This window comes from Uloborus diversus, chromosome 7, assembly GCF_026930045.1.
Source record: "Uloborus diversus isolate 005 chromosome 7, Udiv.v.3.1, whole genome shotgun sequence".
NCBI classification, from domain to species: domain Eukaryota; kingdom Metazoa; phylum Arthropoda; class Arachnida; order Araneae; family Uloboridae; genus Uloborus; species Uloborus diversus.
Genome location: NC_072737.1, coordinates 161,871,729 through 161,894,317, shown reverse-complemented (window position 1 = coordinate 161,894,317; position 22,589 = coordinate 161,871,729). Strand labels below are relative to the sequence as shown.

The window sequence follows — 22,589 nt, the reverse complement described above, 5'->3', positions numbered from 1 at the left end:
TTATTTATAAGACTACGTGTTATCTAAGTTTTAAAAGATGTTGCTCTTTTGACGGCGGAACCTCGTTTACTAAGCTAATCTATTTATTTTGCACAGTAAAATCACACTGCAATGAGGATGTTGTGTAACCACTTAATACTTAATTGTCAACGTTAAAAAATAGAAAACCATAGTAAGCGATACAGCTCCGAACTTTCAGAAGCAAGTTTTTTAGATGTACGTCATATGAAAAGCTCTGTAGCAGTTTTGAAGGATGTGGCACAAATTTTACCACATGTCACTTCATACACATTTACATCGAAGTGGAACGAATATCACAAACATCAAGAATATTGGTCCTATCCACATGCACAAACCTATTTTTGACTGGATGCGGCGAGCCTCTATGCGTTGTTGTGCTGTGAGAACTACTGCTGTAGTTTTTGCAGCACTGTCCACTGTCATCACTGGACGAGGAATCTTTCATGCAGGACCAAAGCTGGATGACGTCTCCAGCTTCCGGATCCTCCCAACCTGAAGTTGAGAAGACATCCTGTTGACTGCTCAGGTCGCTGGGCCTCAGCACCTTCATCGAATTATCAGTGGACAGATGAGACGAACAGGAGTTCTTCCAGTATTTTATATCGCTTGAAAACTGTAGAGGAGGGACATTGCACGAGGAATTTTTATCGTTTTTAGACGTCCGTTCAAGGAACCCCTCGCAGCGCTTGAGCAAGATTAAAAAATCACGGCGATACTGGGTGGTGAAAATGGCGTAGAGGAAAGGGTTGGCGCACGAGTTGAGAGGATAAAAGAACACCAACAGAATCTTCGACTTTGTGACGTCAATGAGCGGATATCCGGCAACAGCTGTCGTGGCGAAAAAAGCAACTGGTGCCCAACAAAGAAAATCGGTGATGACCAACATGGCCATTCGCTTGGCAACGGCCATGTCATTGGCCGTAGCACGACTCTGGTGTCGTATGACTGATATGTACATGTTACCATAACAGAAGAAAATGAAGATGAATGTCAGAGAATTGGTGCCCAAGAGAATCAACAGGTAAATTATGTCGCTTGTAGTTTCGCTCTTCATGGGCAAACATATGCTTGTTCTAGAGTACCCGTTCACGTTGATGAGAGGTAAAGAAGACATTGTTAGTGCAAATAGCCAGCCTGCTGACATTATTTTAGCAGCACGCCTTAGTTTCAGGCGCTTGCTGAGGTTGATTGCGTAGGTTATGGCGTACCAGCGTTCAATCGAGATTACGGTCAGTGTATAGATGGAAAGTTCAGTTGCAAATACTGTCAAAAATCCAGCAATTTTGCAGCCTATACCTGAAAAAGAACTTTATGTTATTATCAAAGAACTGGAAACCATTGTTTAATAAATACTGCATCAGATACAAGTTGAATTTCAAAACTTATTTAGCATAAACTATTTAGCGTATGAATAAATATCTTGTTGTTTTTACCTATACCACTCGGATACCCTTGCCCGATTTAAGGCTTCCGTTTATTGGGCACCAATTTAGGTTTAAGTCTGATTTGGCTCAGACAGCCCACGATAGATGGCAGCACCTTCTATCAACATTTCGATAATTTAGAATAAAAAACACTTTCTGGCTAAGCGCCCCCAGAGGCATCGAGTAGTCACAGGCATATTTACCGTCCCCCAGTCACCATTAATGAAGACAGTGGATCTTTGATCCAGTCAAGATCGAACCCGGACCCTCCGACTACAAGTCCGATGCCTTACCGATCAAGCCACCACGTCCTACAAATAAACGTAACCACAAATGCTGATAAATAAGGGTTATATTTTGGAAGGTAAAAACGATAATGTGCTGACATATTAATTCAGAAACAGATTTATCACTAAAAGAAAGATGATTTTGGAAGGACTTTTTTTGGATGAATTCTAAAATAGTAGAACGTTTTCAGTTTCCGGAAATAATCTGTAACGTTACGATTTTTCTCGATCTCGTTATGATTCACAAATGCACGTCTCGACACTCTTCAACTTTGAAACATGAATGACCTATACATTGAAACAAATAAGATGTTTCTCTTCCCAGGGGTGAAAAAAATTCGATGAAGAAACGAAATTTGGACAAGAAAACAAATTATATGAAATATTGCATGAAACGCTGCATAACAAGTTTGATGCATTATTTGATGCAAAAACAACATTCACTTGATGTTATTCACAATCAACCAGAATGTGAAGAAAAATGTTTTTCCAAATAAAATTGTCAAAGAGAAGTTAAAAAAGAAGAGGAGCCATGCAAGAAATTCAACAATTTCAATATTCAATTTACAAGTGTAATTTGAAGCGTAGAGCTGAAATGAAGGTATTATGAAGAATAAAATACTTGTATCAGAAAAGAAGGGGTTTTATCTGTGAAGTGGTACATTTTAGCAGTAAAATATCCTACGGAATAAAAATGTATTTTTTTTTCTGTTAAAAATTCTTAGTTGAATTTCGAGACATTATTCCATGTTGTGATGAACCATTGTTGTTTTAATGCTTCGATAAAACCTGTGTAAATTTACTTTTCTCACATATCATAGCATGTCGCTAGCAATGATTAAAGTTCTTTTGGTAGCAAATGTTTTTATAGAACTCCTACTCAAAAAATATATAAATAACAATCTTACTGCTACTCAGTTTCAACTATTTTCTACAAGATACAGAAATATTATGATAGAAATTTACTCCTTGAAGAACAGTAAAGAAGTTCCTTTTTCATAAGAGTATGTAAAAACGATCATGAAAATCAAAGAACGAAATTTAACATAGGAAATTGGAAATCCTTCACATAAACATATGGAATACTTCATAAGAAAAGTAGATAAATTTTGATTTTGTATTGCATCTGTGTAATAAACTGTAATATTTGCAAAGAAAATGTTGCTGATGTTCAATAAATTCTATTATTGGCAGAGAAAATAGATTACTGTACACATGATATAAAAAACTTCAGCAATATTTATTGCTCCCTTCCGTCCTATAATTTCCCTATTATCCGGGAGCGAGTCAATGAACAATCAGGATCATGTATTTTCACAGTAAAATGCTATTACCAATCGATGTTTCTCGTCGAAAATTTGTACATTTAAGCTCAGTTGTTTTTGTTTTATTTATTAATTAATTTACTTTTTGTGCTTTCTTTATCGTACATACTTTTTTTTATTGATGTAAAGTTCTGCTGTGCAAAAACTCAAAACTTTTGCGCTACACTATATTTACTGTCACTGTTTGAAGAAAGTACAGTCAATTCTCGATAACTCGAACATAAAAGTACCGATGGAAAACTTCGACTTATCGGAAGTTTGACTTATTTCTTGTTTCGGTTTTCGACATTTTAATATTAAAAACTATAGAATATTTTAATTAATATGTACATATATGTACAGCCAGATTTACAGAAAAGTTTTCAAGCACAATATGCACAGTTTCTCCGTGAAAAGTTCTGAAGACAAAGTTGTGTCCGGTCTTGAACTTCTTCAGCCATCCACCACTGGCGTGGAAATTTTCAATGTTCAACAATATAGCAAAATTCGTTGCTTTTTCACACACGTTCTTGTATTCAATACTGCTGGAACCACTTGAATAGATCTGATTCTACTTCAGGAAAGGTGCACATCTTCATTCCTTTAAAATTCGGATTCATGTTTTTGTATCGCCTTTGAAGTTTCCCTTTTAATACCGCTGACATTGTATTTGAAGCGATATTTCAATGCATTATCTTGCTTTTTGATTGTTGGATTCCTTTCAATGTTATAAATAAGATTTACTTTACTTTCTAAATTCAAGGTTTTTAGCTTTTGCTTTGACATCTAAAGAAAACTCTATCTCTCTCTCTCGGGAACTTATCAGCAAATGATCGAACTAAAAAATGAAGGGGAACGGTCAGCCTTTGAATAAAGGTACAATAACGTGACTTGGAAACTTTACAGCTTAAAAGCAAATTCGTAGTTTAACATCATGTCCAAGTGTAAACAGTACAGTACAACAAAAGAAAACAAGCTATACTCATTTCCGCACGTGTAACTCCTTTATCGCACATTGGCTGAACAGGTGTTCTAATTGCTTTAGAGGTCTAATGTGCAGGAATTACATGTGAAGGTGAATTAATTTTTCTCTCATTGCCACTTGAATATATATATATATATATATATATATATATATATATATATATATATATATATATATATATATATATATATATATATATATATATATATATATATTTATTTATTTATTTATTTATATTTATTTATTCGTACAAAATAAATTTAAAATTAAAACTCTTATTTGAAAAACTGCGAGTTAACGGAAGTTAACTTTGAGATATTGAGCAAAATTAGCATGGCATTAAAGACAAAAGGATCGGGACTTAATAAAAACTTCGAGCTATGGTAATATTTGAGCTATTGGACTTCGAGTTATCACGAATTGACTATATTATGCATTAATCCAGCTAAGTTTTTGAGGAAGGACAACAACCAAATCCACGAACAATCAGGATTTTACAGTACTTCAAAAATGTCGTCCCAAATTAGTTGAATTTGAGTCATTTTGTACTAAATATAGAAGTTAACGATTTTAGGATTTTATTTAAACATTTTTCAGATATTTTAACGAGCTATAACATTAGTTAACACTATTTACTTATCCAGAATTCGTTCCTAAAATCAGAACTAAATCAATTTCAATAACTCAGTGTGATGACCGTAAGCCACGTCTCGTTTTTAAAGGTTTATCTACTTGTGATCGCACAGAACCATCTGATAAATTAATGACCCGTGAGTTCATTAGAAGAAAAACTGATTGTTCTGGTATACTGGTGGTCGAATCCTTACAAAAATAGGGGCGTGGCTTATGATTGTAAGAACTCTGAAATGTTTAAATTACTTTAGTTCTGATTAAAGGTGGGAATGCTGGGTAAGTAAATATTTTCCATTGAAAGCTTAACACTCTGAAGCATCAAAAAAAAAAAAAAAAAAAAAAACCCTGAAACAAAATCATCAGTATCAAAAATCAGTACAAAAGTAGTCAAATGTAACAGCTCTTTTTGAATGGAAGGAGTACATTTTGTTTTAACCTCTTGTTCTTAACTCCTTAACGATCGAATAATTTTCAAGAAAACGGTCGTAAAAGTGTCTGTTTTTTTATTTAAGAAAATGATATGAAAATGAGTGTATGAACAACATATGCGTTCATTTTTTCGTTTTCAATATTTTTTAGATTGAAATTTTAAATTTTTTAAAAATTTTATGAAAATTCAACAAGCAAGCCCAAGCAAGCATCAAAAATTTAAGAAATACGTCTTTTATACATTAAAAAAGAATTTTATGAGTATTTTGTGTAATATAAGTAAAGATAGGTAAATTTTTCTTGTGTGGTAAATTTCAAAGTTTGAGATACAGAGGCCAACGTCTCAATCTGGTAAGTTAGTATCAAATTTCCTTTCTTCATCTCTGCGATTACATTCAAAGTGAACTAGTGAGTACACTAAAATCTAGTGTATAAAGAGAGAAATAAAATGTATTCCGGGCAAAATAAATGAATTGGTTTAAATAGTTTCGTCGCGTTAATATTGCACATCCCAGCACGTATCACGGGAGCAAGAAATGGAGGTCGGAAAACCCAGCACGGCATTTTCACGGCGAGCGGGAAGGGGTTAATACAGCTCATAAATATGTAAATTGTAACTAAAAAGGATATTTTTATTCCACAAAAAAGTATTGATGGTTTCGTGTGTAACTAAAATAAAACGTTGGACAGAAAAAAATCTGTTTTATTTCTTTTTCTATTCTTATTTTAAAAATATCTCAAACTTTCCTTAACTATTCTTTTTTCGAATACAGTTTAGTAGTATCTCACTATAGTTCTCTCAGAGAGAATAGATTTAACTAGTAAGATGAACGAAATACGCATTATGCATGCAATTCCTTTGCACACTACATATTCCAATATTAGATTATTTTAAACTTCAGTGATATTTATTTCGTATTTCAAAAAAGACTCTATCGAAACTTGAGGGAATGGAAAAGCTCAATTTATTGATTAAAGCGTTCCGCGTTCAATATGCAAACGACCTTTTACAGGAAATCGAAAACATTTTATAGATATTGAAGGTTTTACAGTACTATAGGTAATTTTGACATAAAAAGAAAATGCTAGTGGAAATACATAACTAAATTGAATGAAACCAAGTTCCTAGAGTTTCTTTGCAACCAATACTAATATTAACTACTTGTAGCAGATTGTATGTTGCATATGACAGCAACTCCCTTTTTTTTCAATCGGTGATTTTTTTTTTAGTGTCCATTTTTTGTTTAATAATATACTTTGTATGCAGCATTTTACAAGTGGTTTATTTTCTAGAAAAACGATGGTTTTTAAAATAATCTCTATCGATTTCAAAAAGCAATTTGAAAAGTTAACACAAAATTTTTTGATACAACTGTAAACAAACTAAAACCCATTCAAACAAAACTTGGAATTGTAATTTTTACTGAGACGAGTTGTGCAGTTGAGTCACAAAAGCTCGACCCGATGTGACGCTAAAAAATCGGGTTTTTGGAAATGCGAAAGTCTCCGTAATCAAACGGCGGAAAGCGCTTGCTGCAAAATCTATTTGAGTGCGGAAAAGGAGGTAGTGGGCTCGATTCCCACCGATGATTTGGGTGACATTTTCTTCTCATTTTTGTGACGTTAATCTTTCTTGTGTGCGTCTGGAGGCGAGGTGATTTGTTTGCAGTTGTCTGATGTATGTAAAACTGTTTAGCATCTCGTATACTAATAGTAATATCAGAAATGTGCACAGCAGGTTTTTTTTTTTTTTTTTGTCTTGATGAGATTTGGCGGAGGGTTTTTTTTTTTTCTTTCTTTCTTTCTTTTTTTTTTTTTTTTTTGTTGATTCAATCGGGTTATGGAGTATCAAGTTTTCGGCCTCTTTGTGTCCGTACAACTACGAATTTCCCTAGTTAGTATTAGGTTTTTCCTCAATCAAAGTTGAATTCTCACTACAGGTTTATCCAGTTATGTACAGTAAAACCTGTAAAGTTGACCACCTTTGTAAGCTGGCCACCTGTCTAAGTTGACCGCTTTTGTCAGGAGCGGAATTAATCCTATCTTATATAACGAAGGAAAACCTCTGTAACTTGACCACCTCTCTATCTTGACCATTTTTCTATCTTGACCGCTAATATACACCAGCTTTGATTTGAAGTATTGTAGAAAAAAACTTTTGTAAGTTGACCACTTGGCAAAAGCATTAGATTGTACTAAAAGTTTAATCAGTTATGCCTCAAATAAGCAACCAGACATTTAAGAAAAAACCTATGAATATTTATGTTTCCATCGAAAAACAGTGGGCTAGTGTTAAGTCCCAGAAAATGCGCCTAATTTTAATAAGGAGTTATTTTGTTGACAAGTAGATTACCACGGTTACAAATGTACAAGAAAAAATGAAATGAAGAATTTGAGCCACTTTTAACTTGTTATGAATTTTTAGGAATTGTTAATTTCAAATAAGTAGTTTCATAAGCAATGAGACTTTTTTTTTGATCGATTTACAGAAATTTCAAATTTTTATGATACCTTACACGTCATTCTGGTAAATAATCTCTAAAAATATTTAAACAACATTTTTTTCTTACTGTTTTTTGAAGTAATTTTAAGCAATGAAAGTGAAGTTCCAATTAGTTAAAAAATGAATGCATGGGGCAAGAAATGACAAAAAAAAAAGGGTTTTCATTACTACGCACTATAAATATACCACCTGTCTAAGTTGACCACCAAAATACTGCACCGCAAGTGGTCAACTTACACAGGTTTCACTGTAGCTGGAAAAAATGTGCTCAGTAACTCACCTTGGGGTTTGAGGAAACGTGCAAAAAAGAAAGGTGGTTTAAAACCAATTAACATTACATTTGCGTTATTTTTACAGTTACCCCTCTCATTCCCCGCTCCTGAACTACAACACTGGCCGCCTTATTCACCGTTAACCTAACCACACGCCTTAAACCGCGAGGTTCATTAACTCGTAGTTGGGATTGTTACCGCGAGGTTGAAATTTCGGTATTCACCGGCGAAAAACACCTCGGAGTTTCTCAACAAGAAGTTACTCAACCTAACTTCATGCGGTTATAAGTGCAGACACCCTATTGGCTAATAAAGATCATATGATTTTCACACGTTTTCTTCGTTACTGTTATTTCAGCTCTGCGCTTGTGTAGAGTTCGTGGTAGAGGTAAAGCCGATCTTTGCTCGTGTGTTGTTGTCATAAGCCTGATAGTTTTTTTATCTTTTTATATAAAGTAGCTTGTTGGTAAAGAAAATGGAAATAGGTAACAAAAAAGAGCTCGTCATCTTTATATACGCGTCTCTGAGTTCTTAAAACTCGATGTATTGCAGTTGCGGTATGCGAAGTTGCACTCGGTCCGCCATTGTTTCAAATGTTTACATGTAAAATGCGCATGCTCAGAAGCCAAACTAAGCCCTTATCCTTGCTTCCGGAGCTTGATTAGGTTTTCCAACCACGCCTGGCTTCGAAAACCTGTCAGCGCATAGTTGAAGTTAACGGTGAAAACAGAAGAAGGAGATAACCCCAAGTTAAGCGCTTAACCGCGTAGTTCAGTTAATGGTGAATACAGCGGTAGGTGTAGCACTTAGCAAGTGTATTCCGGTAACGCTGCGTTCAGTTTATGGTGACTTCTCAAAATAATGTAGCAGTGACGTCTCCACAACGTTTCAAATTGACCAGTCACAAATGTATTGCTACAGCAAAGTCACTTAGTATGTTTCATAGCATGACTCATGTGAGACGTCACACTTCTCCAACTCAGGGACTGTGAGCATTATGGTGTCCCTGTAACTTTGCCGTGGCATGTTGTACTAGCAGGGTTGTTTCTAATTAAAATGCAGTGAAATCCCCACTTTACGTTTCTCAAGGGACTAGGCTTTAAAAACGTAAAACACAGTGAAAACGTAAAATGCAGGAAGTACATATAGTGGTGGTAAAAAAATTGCATCACCCTCGCTGCAAATGAGAGGAATATCATCCCAACTGCATTCAACACATAGTCAAGCATCAAGTACGCCAGATGATTTGGGGATGTATTTCTGATCAAGGAGTTGGTGAGCTTCACTTTGTGCAAGGAACAGTAAACGCTCAGGTGTATATTGGCATTTTGGAGGACAAATTGCTTCCTACTATCCGGGATCATTTTACTTCAGTTCCAAACTTCATTTTCCAGACTGATTCTGCTCCGTGCCATAGGGCAAAACTGGTAAGTAACATTTTAAAAACCTTTATCATGCCATTAGACTTAAATTGACATGAGGTTAAGTAATTATTTTTCTCTTAACTCACGCAGATTCAGAAATGTAAAAATGAGCATGGGGTCAGCAGTTTGCCTTGGCCAGAAAACAGCCCTGATCTACGTAAACAGTTATCAGATTCCTGCTGTTAAATGTTTATTTCATAAGTTTTGCAGAATTTCACATACATTAATCGTATATCGGTCGACCAAAACTTCTCACATAATTCCATTGTTGTGAAAATGCGAGGATAATGCAATTTTGTTTACCAGCACTGTAGCAGCAAATCTGATTATAGGACCCAATGAAAAAAAAAAAAGTTAAATGCTTAAAAAAAATAAAAATAATAAAAAACGCAGATTCGGGGAACGTAAAATCGGGGTTCCACTGTAGTGTTTTACAAAGGTTACTTCTTTCAAAACATGCTCTTAAAACACTCTTTGATACTTACCATGCTGCCAGTCTATTGCGTAGTTGAAATAGGTCCCCATGCTGTGCAAATCCATCGCTGCAATCAACAGCAAGTAAACTCCCATGCAAAAGTCAGCAAAAGCCAAGTTGCACATCAGGAACTTAGACACACTTTTGCAAGCACCAGTACTCATGAGGACCACCATAACGGCCACATTGCCCAAAATAGAGGTCCCGACAACCACCCACACGAAAGCCCTGAGCATCATGTTGCCCATAACGTCTTCACAAGGATTGAATGCATCTGGAGTGGGGTAGCACTCGACATCGCGATAATTCTTGGCAAGTTGGCCACAAAAAGCTTGTAACTCGAATTCCGATATGACTGCAACAGTTGTTCCGTGGAACACGCCTTCCATGAAGGGATTTTCTGGAAAATTCTTTTGCATTTTGGGTTTTCTTTTCTTCGTTGTTAATTGGCTACCAAAGAATTCTTCTGCGTCTGAGCTGTTGAGTAAAATATCCTGAAAAAAGTACATGTTAGAATAAATTACTTGCTAAATATTAGTTTTTATGCAAAAAGTTTAAGAAAATTTGAAAAAAAAAAAAATAAATAGATAAAAATAAAATAAAATATTTAAAGAAAGTTTCGTTCTTAACTCACTAAATTCAATTTGTTATCAGTTATGCAAATTGCTGCAATTTTTTTGGCCCACCTGAAATCACTTCACACACCCTTTCCCCCCTCCCCAAATAATTTATTTAAAAAAAAAAAGAAACTATCCGTTTCATCTACTGCCAAATAAAACAGAGTAGTTATAGTTTTGTACACTTTTCAATATTTTATGTTGAACACAGTATATAGCTAAATGTGTCATGATTAAAAAATAAAAAAAAAATCAGTTGTGTAAGAGCTTTTGTATTCCTGAGTGATGCATAGCGATAATTCCTGTCCTAGCCAAGCTAAGCCAAGCATTTTTAATGTAATTAGCATTAAAAATGCTGTGGATTTCGGGGCCGAGGCCAATCATATAACTCTTCATGAGCTTGTTGACCAAGGTTTACTCTGTAAAAAAAAATTTAAAAAAAAAAAAGGAAAAACTGCTCGTTTACTAGAAAATTTCTGGGGAACTGGGCTTCCATGAAGATTTCTAGTCTGGATACAGCTTTGTCATATATTATATTTTCAACGCTACTGAAAAACGTTACGTTTTATTTTTAATTAAAAAAAAAAATAGGGTATCGATGTCATCCGAAATATTGTCTTGCACATTACCTTGCTTTTTAAGTGCTAGCTTTCTATAATTTGATATTTCACAGATAACTTAAATAACGGTTTCTATACAATTGTAAAAATTAGTATAACTTTCTCAAAAGTTTGAAAGATAGTACTTTATTTTATTAACACGCTTTTATTAGCTTCACCTGTATGTATGTATGTATGTATGTATGTATGTATGTATGTATCTTGTAATGGAGTCTTACAGCTCAAATTTCGCCCACTTCCTGCGATCGGATTCTTTTGAAATTTGGCACGCGACCTCAGACCCGATGACAATGCAATATTCTATAATCAAATTAATTAATTAACTCTTTTAAATGTGAGTTTCCTCCAATTTTAATCAATATTTTGGCATGAATCCAACAATGTGAAAAAAGAAAAATTAAAAAAAAATACATTAAAAAATACTCGCAAAAATTACTTAAAAATATCTACAAAAACCTTTAATTTTTCTGCATCAGACAAAATTTTTTTCAGTGTTCCAAGGTAATTAGAACATGAAATATAACTGTTTTTAACTAATTTCATGCGAAAATTGAGGTGAGCCTTCAATTGGAAATTTATTGCTGATGAGACCATTGTTGAACAAAACTTTTATTCAAATGCATCTCAAATTTTCAAAGTAATATAAATATGATTTCCGCAAACATACATCGATGACTCACAGTAGCTTCCCATCGGGGTGCCCTTGTCTTAACTTTGAGATATTACCTCGCACTCGTTTCATGAATAATTTCGTCAATTAAGTCCCAATCTGAATAAAATTTTCATATACCGCACAAAAAAAAAGACTTTGCCTGATAATTTTCCAACATAAGACTAAAAAACAGAAAAATAAAATAATAGTTTAAAAAACTAAAAAAACACGCTTTCGTAGCAAAATGAACTAAAAAGTGATAAATAATCTTTGGATGATAGTAGTTGACCAATCACTTAATTTTAATGGAATACAAAAAAGCGTGGGGGCTTTATATCAGTTGTCTTGAATTTCTCCCATCTAATGTCCAAGCAAAAATGTAAATAGACAGCACCCCATGCTTTTTTGTATTCCATTAAAATTAAGTGATTGGTCAACTACTATCATCCAAAGATTATTTTTCACTTTTTAGTTCATTTTGCTACGAAAGCGTGTATTTTTAGTTTTTTAAACTATTATTTTTTATATTTATTTATTTATTTATTTTTTGTTTGTTTTTAGGATGAAAATCCTTTTGTCTGCGACAGGGATGACTTCTAGTTTGAGAAGAATTTCACGTCGTTTTATGAATTTCATTTGTTTTACTTTAAAGCACTTGTTTCATTAATGTGCAAAAATAAAATCGCGATATAAAAAGGTGATAATTTCCATGGTTTATAACATACAATGCTATAAATCAAGAATCTATCATTTTTTTTGCTGATAATGCAGTAAGTAAGATGTATCAATTTTTGCTCAAATAGGCTTAAATATGGTGGGAAATCAATGCAAGTTTAAGGAAACCAATATAAATTCAAAGTTTCTAAATACAACTGCCTAAAAATACTCAAAGCAGCTGTCTTTCTTTTTTTTTTTTTTTTTTTTTTGAGAAACCACGATTGTTTATTGTTCTCACTTGACTGTTTCATGTCCTATAATTTTATTCCCCCCCCCCCCCCCGCCTCCCTCTGCAGCACCACCGTTGGCCGGCTCCTCCCGATGCTGCTCCTATAGCGAAAACCGTGTTCAGGTTGCGTCAATATCCTACACTTACACGCATACAAACACGCACCTACACACACACACATACACGCACACGCACCTACTCACACACAAACACATACACACACTTACACATACACACATAAGGACGCTAGAATGCTTATCCTTTAAAACTATTTATTTTTATAAAAGATCTACATGAACATTAAAAACTGAGCAAAGGCTACTAAAACATTAAAACTTTTAAACAGTAAAAGGTAACATTTGAAAGGTTCGCTGTCGGGCGAAACACCTGGTCGCAAGCTCTCCAGGAACAACCTCGCTTCGATGGAGCGCACGTGAGTTAACTCTCCTGAGCAGAGTTGAGTAGCGCGCGTGTTCGCTACTGATTGCGCTGATCAACTGGAGCTGTAAAACAGAGGAGGAGCTGTCAGAGGAGTTCCGGAGTCCACTGACCTGGAGTCCCCACAGTACTCCCCCTCCAGTGACAACGAAACGTTTTATGAATACTTATGGAATCGAACACGACGCCCTGATCGCGTGGTGTAAAACTCCTCTGTGGTTTTCGATGGAGCACTAGTAGGTAGTTCCAAGGATGCCGGAGTCAATTTTTCAGGTTGTACTGGAGGTGATGGGGTTGATCCAGTATCCGTAACCCAAAGGAAAGCAGGTTTTAGCCGATCTATACTCACAACTGCCTCTTTGTTGTTGATTTTTATGCGAAAAGTCTTTTCCTGTCTAGCGAGCACTTCATGAGGACCGGAATAAGTTGGCTCCAAAGACTTTCGTAGAGAGTCAATGCGAAGGAACACATGAGTCGACGTTAACAAGTCCTTCTGCACAAAAGGACTGCGTTTGCAGTGGGCACTAGTAGGCACTGGCTTTAAGGATGACATACAGTCTCTCAGCTTGTGCACAAACTTGGTAGGGTCGAGGACTATGCTGGTGTCCATGGGCTGGAAAAACTCTCCTGGAAGACGCAAGGATGAGCCGTACACCATTTCGGCAGCGGTTGCAGAAAGGTCAGCTTTGTACGCTGTTCGGAGCCCCAAAAGCACTGTAGGAAGAACCTCATCCCAATGAGTCGAGGTGTGACAGCGTAACGACTGCTTGAGGGAACGGTGGAACCTTTCCACCAGTCCATTAGAAGACGGATGGTAGGGTGATGTCCGAATTTTGTAGATTCCCAGGAACTTTGTAAGAGACGTAAAGAGCTCGGACTCGAACTGTCTACCTTGGTCAGTAGTGACGAAATCTGGAACTCCAAACCGACAGATCCACGTTCTGTAAAACTGTCGTGCTACTGTGTCTGCAGAAATGTCAACCAGAGGGACGGCTTCTGGCCAACGAGTATAGCGGTCAACACAAGTTAACAAATAACGATATCCATTCGAAGGAGTGAGTGGTCCAACGAGGTCGACGTGGACGTGGCTAAACCGTTGTGAAGGCAGATTGAAGCTTTTCAGAGGGCTAACTGTATGTCGGTGCACCTTAGACCTCTGGCACTGAATACAAGCACGAGTCCATTCCGCTATGTCCTTGTGCATCCCGGGCCAAACGAAACGCTTCTGCAGTAGTTTACGCGAAGCTTTAATGCCTGGGTGTGACAAGCGGTGAAAGTTCAGGAAAACTTTCCTGCGGAACTTCACTGGGACGTATGGACGGATACTTGCATCTCGCACATCACAATATAGAGTTGTGCCCTGGCTAAGCTGCATGGGCTGTAGGTTGAGGCTGTTTTCTGGCGCCGTACAAACAAGAAGTTTCCGTAGCTCTGTATCCAACTTCTGTTCTGCTGCGATAGCAACAAAGTCCGTCGACGAAGGAAGATCTATCTGGTTGACACTCGAGGCAGGAAACATGCATGCCTTTTCAAGCTCAGTAGAGGACTCGACATTAGAGGGAGTATCTAAAACTGATAACCGAGAGAGAGTGTCAGCAGCAATATTTTCAGACCCCTTAACAAAACGGATATCTGTTGTGAATTGTGCAATGTAATCTAGTTGCCTATTTTGCCTAGGTGAGGATTTTTCAGATTTTTGGCGAAATGCAAAAGTAAGAGGCTTATGATCAGTATACACACAAAACTGTCTTCCCTCTAGCATGTACCGAAAATGTTTTATCCCCGCAAAAATGGCCAACAATTCCCGATCGTATGTACTATAGCGGTTTTCTGTGTCGGAAAGTTTTCGAGAAAAGAACCCAAGAGGCTGAAGACCACCATCGATTACTTGGTTAAGAGAACCTCCTATCGCGAAATCTGAGGCATCCATACATAAAACAAGTTCAGCATTATTTGATGGATGAGCCAACAAGGTTACTTCAGCTAACTGTTGTTTACATTCATTGAAGGCAATTCTGGCTTCGTCGGAGAGCTGTATTTCTTTATTTGTGTTTTTGGGGGTATTCTTAAGGTATTCATTTAAAATAGCCTGCTTTTTAGCTGCCTTGGGAATAAATCTACGATAAAAATTTATTAGACCCAAAAATGCGCGCAGTTCCTTTACAGTTTTTGGTTCCTTATAATCCAAAACTAATTGCACTTTCTCTGGTAAAGGTTTTATTCCTTTGCATGAAATTATATGACCCAAAAATGACAACTCAGGTACCCCTAGGACACATTTTGAAGTATTTAACTGAATTCCGTAATCATTAAGTCTTTGAAAAATTTGATCCAGATGTCCTACGTGCTCGTCCTCTGTTTTTGAAAATACCAGGATGTCATCAAGGTATGCAAAACAAAAATCCAAGTCTCTCAAAACCTCGTTAATAAAGCGCTGGAAAGACTGAGCTGCGTTACAAAGCCCGAAGTTTAAGAAAGGGAACTCAAAAAGGCCAAACGGAGTAGTTATTGCCGTTTTTTCGATGTCCTCCTCATGAACTGGAATTGCATGATAAGCACGAAAAATGTCAAGTTTAGAGAAAATTTTCTTTCCATACAATGAAGAAGAAAAATCCTGCAAATGTGGAATAGGATACCTGTCTGGGACAGTTTTAGCATTTAGCCTTCGATAATCCCCAACGGGACGTATTCCGCCTGAAGTTTTGTTGACAACATGCAAAGGAGACGACCAAGGGCTTTTCGAAGATCGACAAATACCTTTTTCAATCATGAACTCGAATTCTTTTTTAACTGTATCTAACAGCTTAGGGTGCAATCGCCTAGGGCGACTATGCACGGGTGGACCGACTGTTTCTATGTGATGTTCGGTGGAATGTTTAACACATTTAAATTTTGGGTTAGGCGTAGTTATATCTGGATATTTACTTAAAATAGCATGATAAATAGAATTTTCTACTATTACTTTAACTGCTGTCTGTTGGCTAAAGTCAAGACTACCGCGGGAACCCAATTTGGTAATACCGTCAATTAATCGTTTGCGTTTTAGGTCGACCAATAAATTAAAATGTGTCAAAAAATCTGCTCCGATGATGGGCATAGAAACATCAGCTATAATAAAGTGCCATTTAAATGCACGTCTGAGACCCAAACTTAATTGCAGCAGTTTTCTACCATATGTTTTTATCTTTGAATGATTTGCAGCAAACAATTCAAAAGCATTTGGACAATTTTGCTGATTACCCTTGACGGGAATGCACGAAACATCACTGCCCGTATCTATGAGGAACTTGGTATTCGAACTCTGATCATAAACACAGAGTCGATTTGTGGTGTTTACCAAACACATCTTGCTATAACTCTCATCGTGAGTGGTAGCACTCACAAGTTTTGTTTGAGCAAATGCACAAGGTTGCCTGCACTTGTTTGCTTTTTGACCAAAACGATTGTGGTAGAAACAAAAATCTGAATTGCCCCGAGTATGTTGCCCGTTTCTGCTGTCATTTCTATCGCGGGAGCTAGACCGCTTTCTGTAAGGCGAGCGACCCCTCTCTTGAGATAATTTCCCAACTTGCAATGTCAACTGCGTAATTTGCTGTTGCAAACCGTTAAGAGCTGCTTGTTCGTTTTCAGACATATTACAGAATGAAAATACAAGACAAAAAATTGTGAGGGGGGGGGGGAACTCTCTCGGTCACAGAAATAGATAACTCACCTCCATTCCAGTTGCGAAGTAGAAATCCGACATTTAGCGTCAGTCCTGAAAGTATCCATTTGCACCAGAAAACGGAAAACAGTCGCTAAGGTAGCTCGAAACAACAGCAGGCATAACTAAAGTCTCGTAGCAGCACCAACTCTAACTCCACATTGATATGGTTGCGTATTTACAGTTCACCGGGTCACCACTAAGGACGCTAGAATGCTTATCCTTTAAAACTATTTATTTTTATAAAAGATCTACATGAACATTAAAAACTGAGCAAAGGCTACTAAAACATTAAAACTTTTTAACAGTAAAAGGTAACATTTGAAAGGTTCGCTGTCGGGCGAAACACCTGGTCGCAAGCTCTCCAGGAACAACCTCGCTTCGATGGAGCGCATGTGAGTTAACTCTCCTGAGCAGAGTTGAGTAGCGCGCGTGTTCGCTACTGATTGCGCTGATCAACTGGAGCTGTAAAACAGAGGAGGAGCTGTCAGAGGAGTTCCGGAGTCCACTGATCTGGAGTCCCCACACACACAACTACCCACACACTCATGCCTGCACACACACACACAAACACACACGCCTAGATAGACACACGCATACATACTCGTGATTGCGAAAAACATAATTTGAATTCAAGATGTCAAAATTCAAATTAATTAAGTTTAACATGCCTCGCGATTTACAAAAACTGTAAAATATTTACGAACTTTAATACTACTTATTTGGGAAAAATAATATTTGGGACAACTTTTTTTTTTTTGATAGTTCAATAAGTAGTAAAAACACTAATTAAAAGAAAGAAAATATCTTCTACTTTTGTCATCATTTCTTACGCATTCAAAACAACTTATAAGTTAAATAAATACCTTGTTCTGAAAAATTAAAATAAGAAATAACAACGTCAAAAAGCTCTTACAAGGTTACTCCGAGACACCTAATAAAATTTATGTTGTAAAAAAAAGCGTTCTTAGTGTAAAAGAAATCAACGAAAATTACTAACAATAATGATCCTGCATAAAAATTAGCTATCTAATTTTTAATACACAACCAGTTTTAAAATTACAAGCACAAAATAATGTCAGCAATATATATATGTGTGTGTCTGTATCTTCCTCTAGAAACTGGATAAGATAATGTACTTTCATGAAATAAATGTACTACTTGCGAACAGCTTTTTTTTTCTTTCTTTTTAAATATTAAATGGATTTAATGACATATTCCATATCAACTTAGTGCGGCACCACAAGGTCATAAACCTATAATGTTAGTACTTTATTTCATTTATTTAATGACTATTAGCTTTTTTAAATACTTATGTGAAGCTTAAGTGCACAAAAACTGATAAAATTGCAACCGAAGATATAAAGATGGAAGAAAGTCGGTCGCCGAAGGCAAATATTAAGCGATATTGTTGACTCTAGAGGAGTAAGACTATTTTCTAGAGCAGTAAGAAATGATTTGCAACATTAATACGCAGATTCTTATAGCACCATAACTACATAAGCTTTTAGTATCAAGGCAGATAAATATTTGCTTTAAATCATTCTGAATCCTCAAAAAGCATATCTATTTTTTATCCCATGGCATTTTTATAGATTTTCACACAGCATAAAATAAATGAAATGTAATCACATTTCTCTTCATTTCTATAAATAAAATTTTAAGCTTATATACATAGTTGTTTTTTTATTTTTTATATTTTGCACATTTTTATCTTTTCTATTTCAACAAAAAACATAACCACTTAAATTTACAAAAATTTGCTTTTTTCTTTACAATGTTCTTTATTTCGTTTAACCATTTTAATTGTTACGGGGAAAGCTAATATGTTATCTATATAAGACTACGTGAATTTGTTTGTTTGAAGATTCTGCATACAAATTCAGAGTTTGTGTCGGATCTTTTCTCAATTCAGAAAAAGGTATTTCGAAGTCCAGGAAATTATGCATTGAATATTCTAATGTTAAAAATTTTCTAAAGCTCTCTAAATATAAATTTAGAATCATAAAATTGTTTTTAAAATGTTATTTTCTAGACGAAGGATATTCCTTACCGATTTGAAATTTATGCAACGTTGAAACTCGTTAAAAGCTATGCAAGATGAGGCTTTTATCGAAACCTTGAGGATTTAGAACACTTGAAGTATTTGCGTCTAGCTAATTCATTTTAAAAGGCTCTGCTCAAGTTGACTATCAGTAGTGCTAATGTAACACTACTAATAACGAAAAATATTTATAATTTGAGACAGTGCAAGCAAAGGGATAAAGTGAACGTTTCTAAGTTTTGAGTATATAAAACGAGTATAAAATTTAAATCGTAGGCAAGCTCCCATTGTAAATTTCTTCAAAGTCGTGCTGTACAACAACAACTACCAGGGCTACTAGTTTCATCTTTTGCCCTAAAACAAAGGAGAGGTTATCCTATAATTTTTACTGCTTATCTCCAAATTTTTTAGTTTTGGCACTTAAATTCCTTTGCTTCTCACTGCTTCATGAAATAAATGAGGGGGGGGGGGGATGAGCAATCGCGATTGCTTATTGTTCTCACTTGACTGTTTTTGGCGTCCTATCATTTTATTTTCCCACTGTCACCCTCCGCACCATCACCGTCGACCGGCTCCTCACGATGCTGCTCCTATTCCGAAAGCCGTCTCCAGGTTGCGTCCATGTCGTACAAACACGCGCATACATACATAACTACACACACAAACGCACACATACACACACACACACACATACACCTACACACACAAACACATACACTCACGCATACATACACACACGCATTCATACACACAAACGCATACAAACACACAAACACATACACACACGCATAAATACAGACACCTACACACATACAAAAACATGCACACAACTACCCACACATTCATGCCTGCACACAGACACAAACACACATGCCTACACACACATACACATACCCCTACACACAAACACATACCCCGCACACACATAAATACACATGCCTATATACACACACACTCGTGATTGCGAAAAACATAATTTGAATTCCAGAGGTCAAAATTCAAATTATTATTATTATTATTTTAATTTTGAAGTGGGGGTGATGCTTTGTTTTCTTTCACATCCTATATAAAGAATTTAATTGTTCAAGTGTCAGTGAGAAATTTGGTATTGATTTACATACCAGGGCAACACTGGATCAGTAAGTATTTTAGTAATCGAATATATTAATAAATTACCTGGTGAATGTTAATTTCTGACTTGGGAATACTTCCCCACTCCGCCGTTCTGCGTATCCAGTCATGCCTATCTTCTGCAATAGATTGACTGTCTCTGCTTACAAGAACTCCTCGTTCACGAAAATGGAAATCATTCCTCTTTACCATTCTTGCGCCTCTTAAAAGTTTGACATGACCTTTATGTTTCTTATGACGCTCTTTTACAAAGCTCAGGCTGCCTTGAGCCCCACGTCTTGGAAACTGAATTGTCCCCACGTGGTTCTCTCCCTTCGTTGAATAATAAGTTCTGGAATTCACTAATGGAGCATACTTTCCGATTTTATCAATAGGTGGCTCAAAGGAATTCTCCAATATTTGATGAAGCCGTCTTTTTCGCCTGACGTTTTTTTCTGCATCCAAAGCCAACCAAGTTGTGGGCGTTGTGCTTGGATTTTGTCTGCAGTACAGATTTTCCATGTTTTTCTTGAAGTCGATGTACTTTGAAAATTCCTCCGGATCATGCGTCGCTGGGAACTTGAATGCACAACAGTGGTAGGGATACGTCAGATAGGCTTCTTTGATGTACTTGAAGTGGTATACCGAAGGGAACACTTTCAGAGGATATACCTCGGTGAGCTTCAGCACATCAAGTTCTTCTAAACCTTTCACTGGCAGGTAGTTGATGCTCGTTTCAGACAGGTCTCTGTAAAATGAAGTTATCTTATTTCTCTTGCATTACAAAAGAAAAAAAAACTAAAGTTTAAGATGTAAAACTGTATTCTATCGTGGGCAGATAAGGGACAGTATCAGCCGAAATGAGTTTTCGAGACACTTTAAGAAACACGTTTTGGATTCAGTGCTAGCAATAGGGAAATGTTGGAATTAGAAGTGATTTTCAGCGTAAACCAACTACACAGTTAAAAATTCAGGACGATTTTCTGGTAATTGTTACTGTAAAATCGCATCGCCGACGCATCGCTGATTTTTACGGTAATTTATACCGGAGAAATAAGCGATCCCAGCGCCAACTGGTTGCTGTGGCCTACCGAGGAAACCGTAAAATTTTACAGTAACATTTGATTTTTACGGTAATAGTTACTGGCAACATGGATGCCAGTAACAATTACCGTAAATTTTCCGGAAAATTTTTTAACAGTGTAAGCAGGCTTGTATAATAAAACTAACGTACAGTAGATAATAAAACTGCAAGAAAAATAAATAAATAAATAAATAAATAAAAATAAAATAAAAAAAAATAAATAGATAAAAAATAAAATAAAAATAAATAAATAAATAAAAAGTAGCAGTTACTGTTCTTTACCTGCATACGGCAGCTTTTAACTATGTGTTTTAGCGACAAATGAAGTATTTCAAGTTAAAAGTCAATTACAATACATTATTCTGTATAATAAATACACCCTCCATCCCAAAGCAGTCGCCACAATTATAGGTCAAACTTTTTCCCAATTTAGTTATCACAATTGAATATTATTGAAATAAATATTGAAATTGATTGCTTTTCAATTTATTAAAAGCTTTCTCCGAAATCCAAAAGCTTCCCAAAAAAGTTCAAAAATAATCATAAAATTTACAAATAGTTAAAAAGAATTCAAACGTAACAAGTAGTTTGGGTCGAAGGCAGCGCAAATTAATAAACCCCGATTTAACGACAAGGATGAATACAAGGGAGGGGCAATGGGGGCGATTGCCCCTCTCTTGAGGGACTTTGCACAGGCAATTTTTTCAAATTGAAGTCCTAAAACACAAAGTTAGGCCTTTTTTGAAGACGATAAGGAATGGAATGGAGTTCCAATCTCACTTTCGGAAACTTTTCGACATTGAAGTTAAAAAAAAGGCAATTTTAAATTGTCTTTCATGATGTCAGGGGGTAAAGTTTTTGAAGCATTTCTACGGAAATATTACGAAATTGAAGTTCTAAAACACTATTTTGGAATACCTCTTTCAGCGGAAAATTAAAGAAATATTTTCAGAGACCTCCTTGGCTAAATTTCGATATTTCAGTTGCTTCTGGTGAAAATTCTGTGTCAGTCTTCTTTTCCCCCAAAGCACAAGTTAAAAATTCAACCGCCCCCTCCTTGAAACATTTCTAAATCTACCCTTGTTTAACGATTGTCCAGGGAATACAAAAATTTATCGTCGTTAAATCAAGGAGACATAAACATTCAATGCCGTCAAATCCGGACCAGTGAAATGTATCATTAAACTGAAGAAATCGTGAAATCTTATACCGTTAAATCGAAGTTGTATTTTGAATTGTTTTGTACGAAGTAATGTTAAACACTTCAAAAATAAATAAATAACGTAATTCGTTTATTGGACTAATTTCTCATTAAGTTGAGAATTACATAAAATACACAGACAGCTCAGTCAATTCCAGCCGAGGACTGCAATTTCGTGTTTATTAGCAATCATCAGCCCGGCATAGGACTAACTGAGCTGGAGGTGGAAAACCTCTTAAGAAAGCCAAGAGTGCCAAACAAACTGGTAGCTAATATAGAATTAGCGCAGACCAGACGAGTGACCGAAGCAATGGTTCGGTTCAACTCGAATATTGCAGGCAAGGCAGGTATATTCAGTAAGTACCCCTGTACCTTACTTAAAGTAGAGAACTGTTTACATGTTTTAGAAACAAATCA

At 36.0% G+C, this 22,589-nt stretch overlaps 1 protein-coding gene across 1 annotated transcript in view; it reads right to left on the bottom strand.

Moving 5' to 3' along the window:
• Positions 1-292: 292 nt before the first annotated feature.
• Positions 293-22,589, bottom strand: part of LOC129226966 (uncharacterized) — a 70,353-nt gene continuing 48,056 nt past the window's right edge. The window contains exons 5-10 of the mRNA XM_054861595.1: positions 19,954-20,635; positions 16,743-16,827; positions 14,357-14,602; positions 13,380-13,657; positions 9,768-10,251; positions 293-1,317 (exon numbers count right to left, since the gene is read on the bottom strand). Of these exons, the coding sequence (XP_054717570.1) occupies positions 293-1,317; positions 9,768-10,251; positions 13,380-13,657; positions 14,357-14,602; positions 16,743-16,827; positions 19,954-20,635 (2,800 nt within the window). The remainder of the gene's footprint in view (positions 1,318-9,767; positions 10,252-13,379; positions 13,658-14,356; positions 14,603-16,742; positions 16,828-19,953; positions 20,636-22,589) is intronic.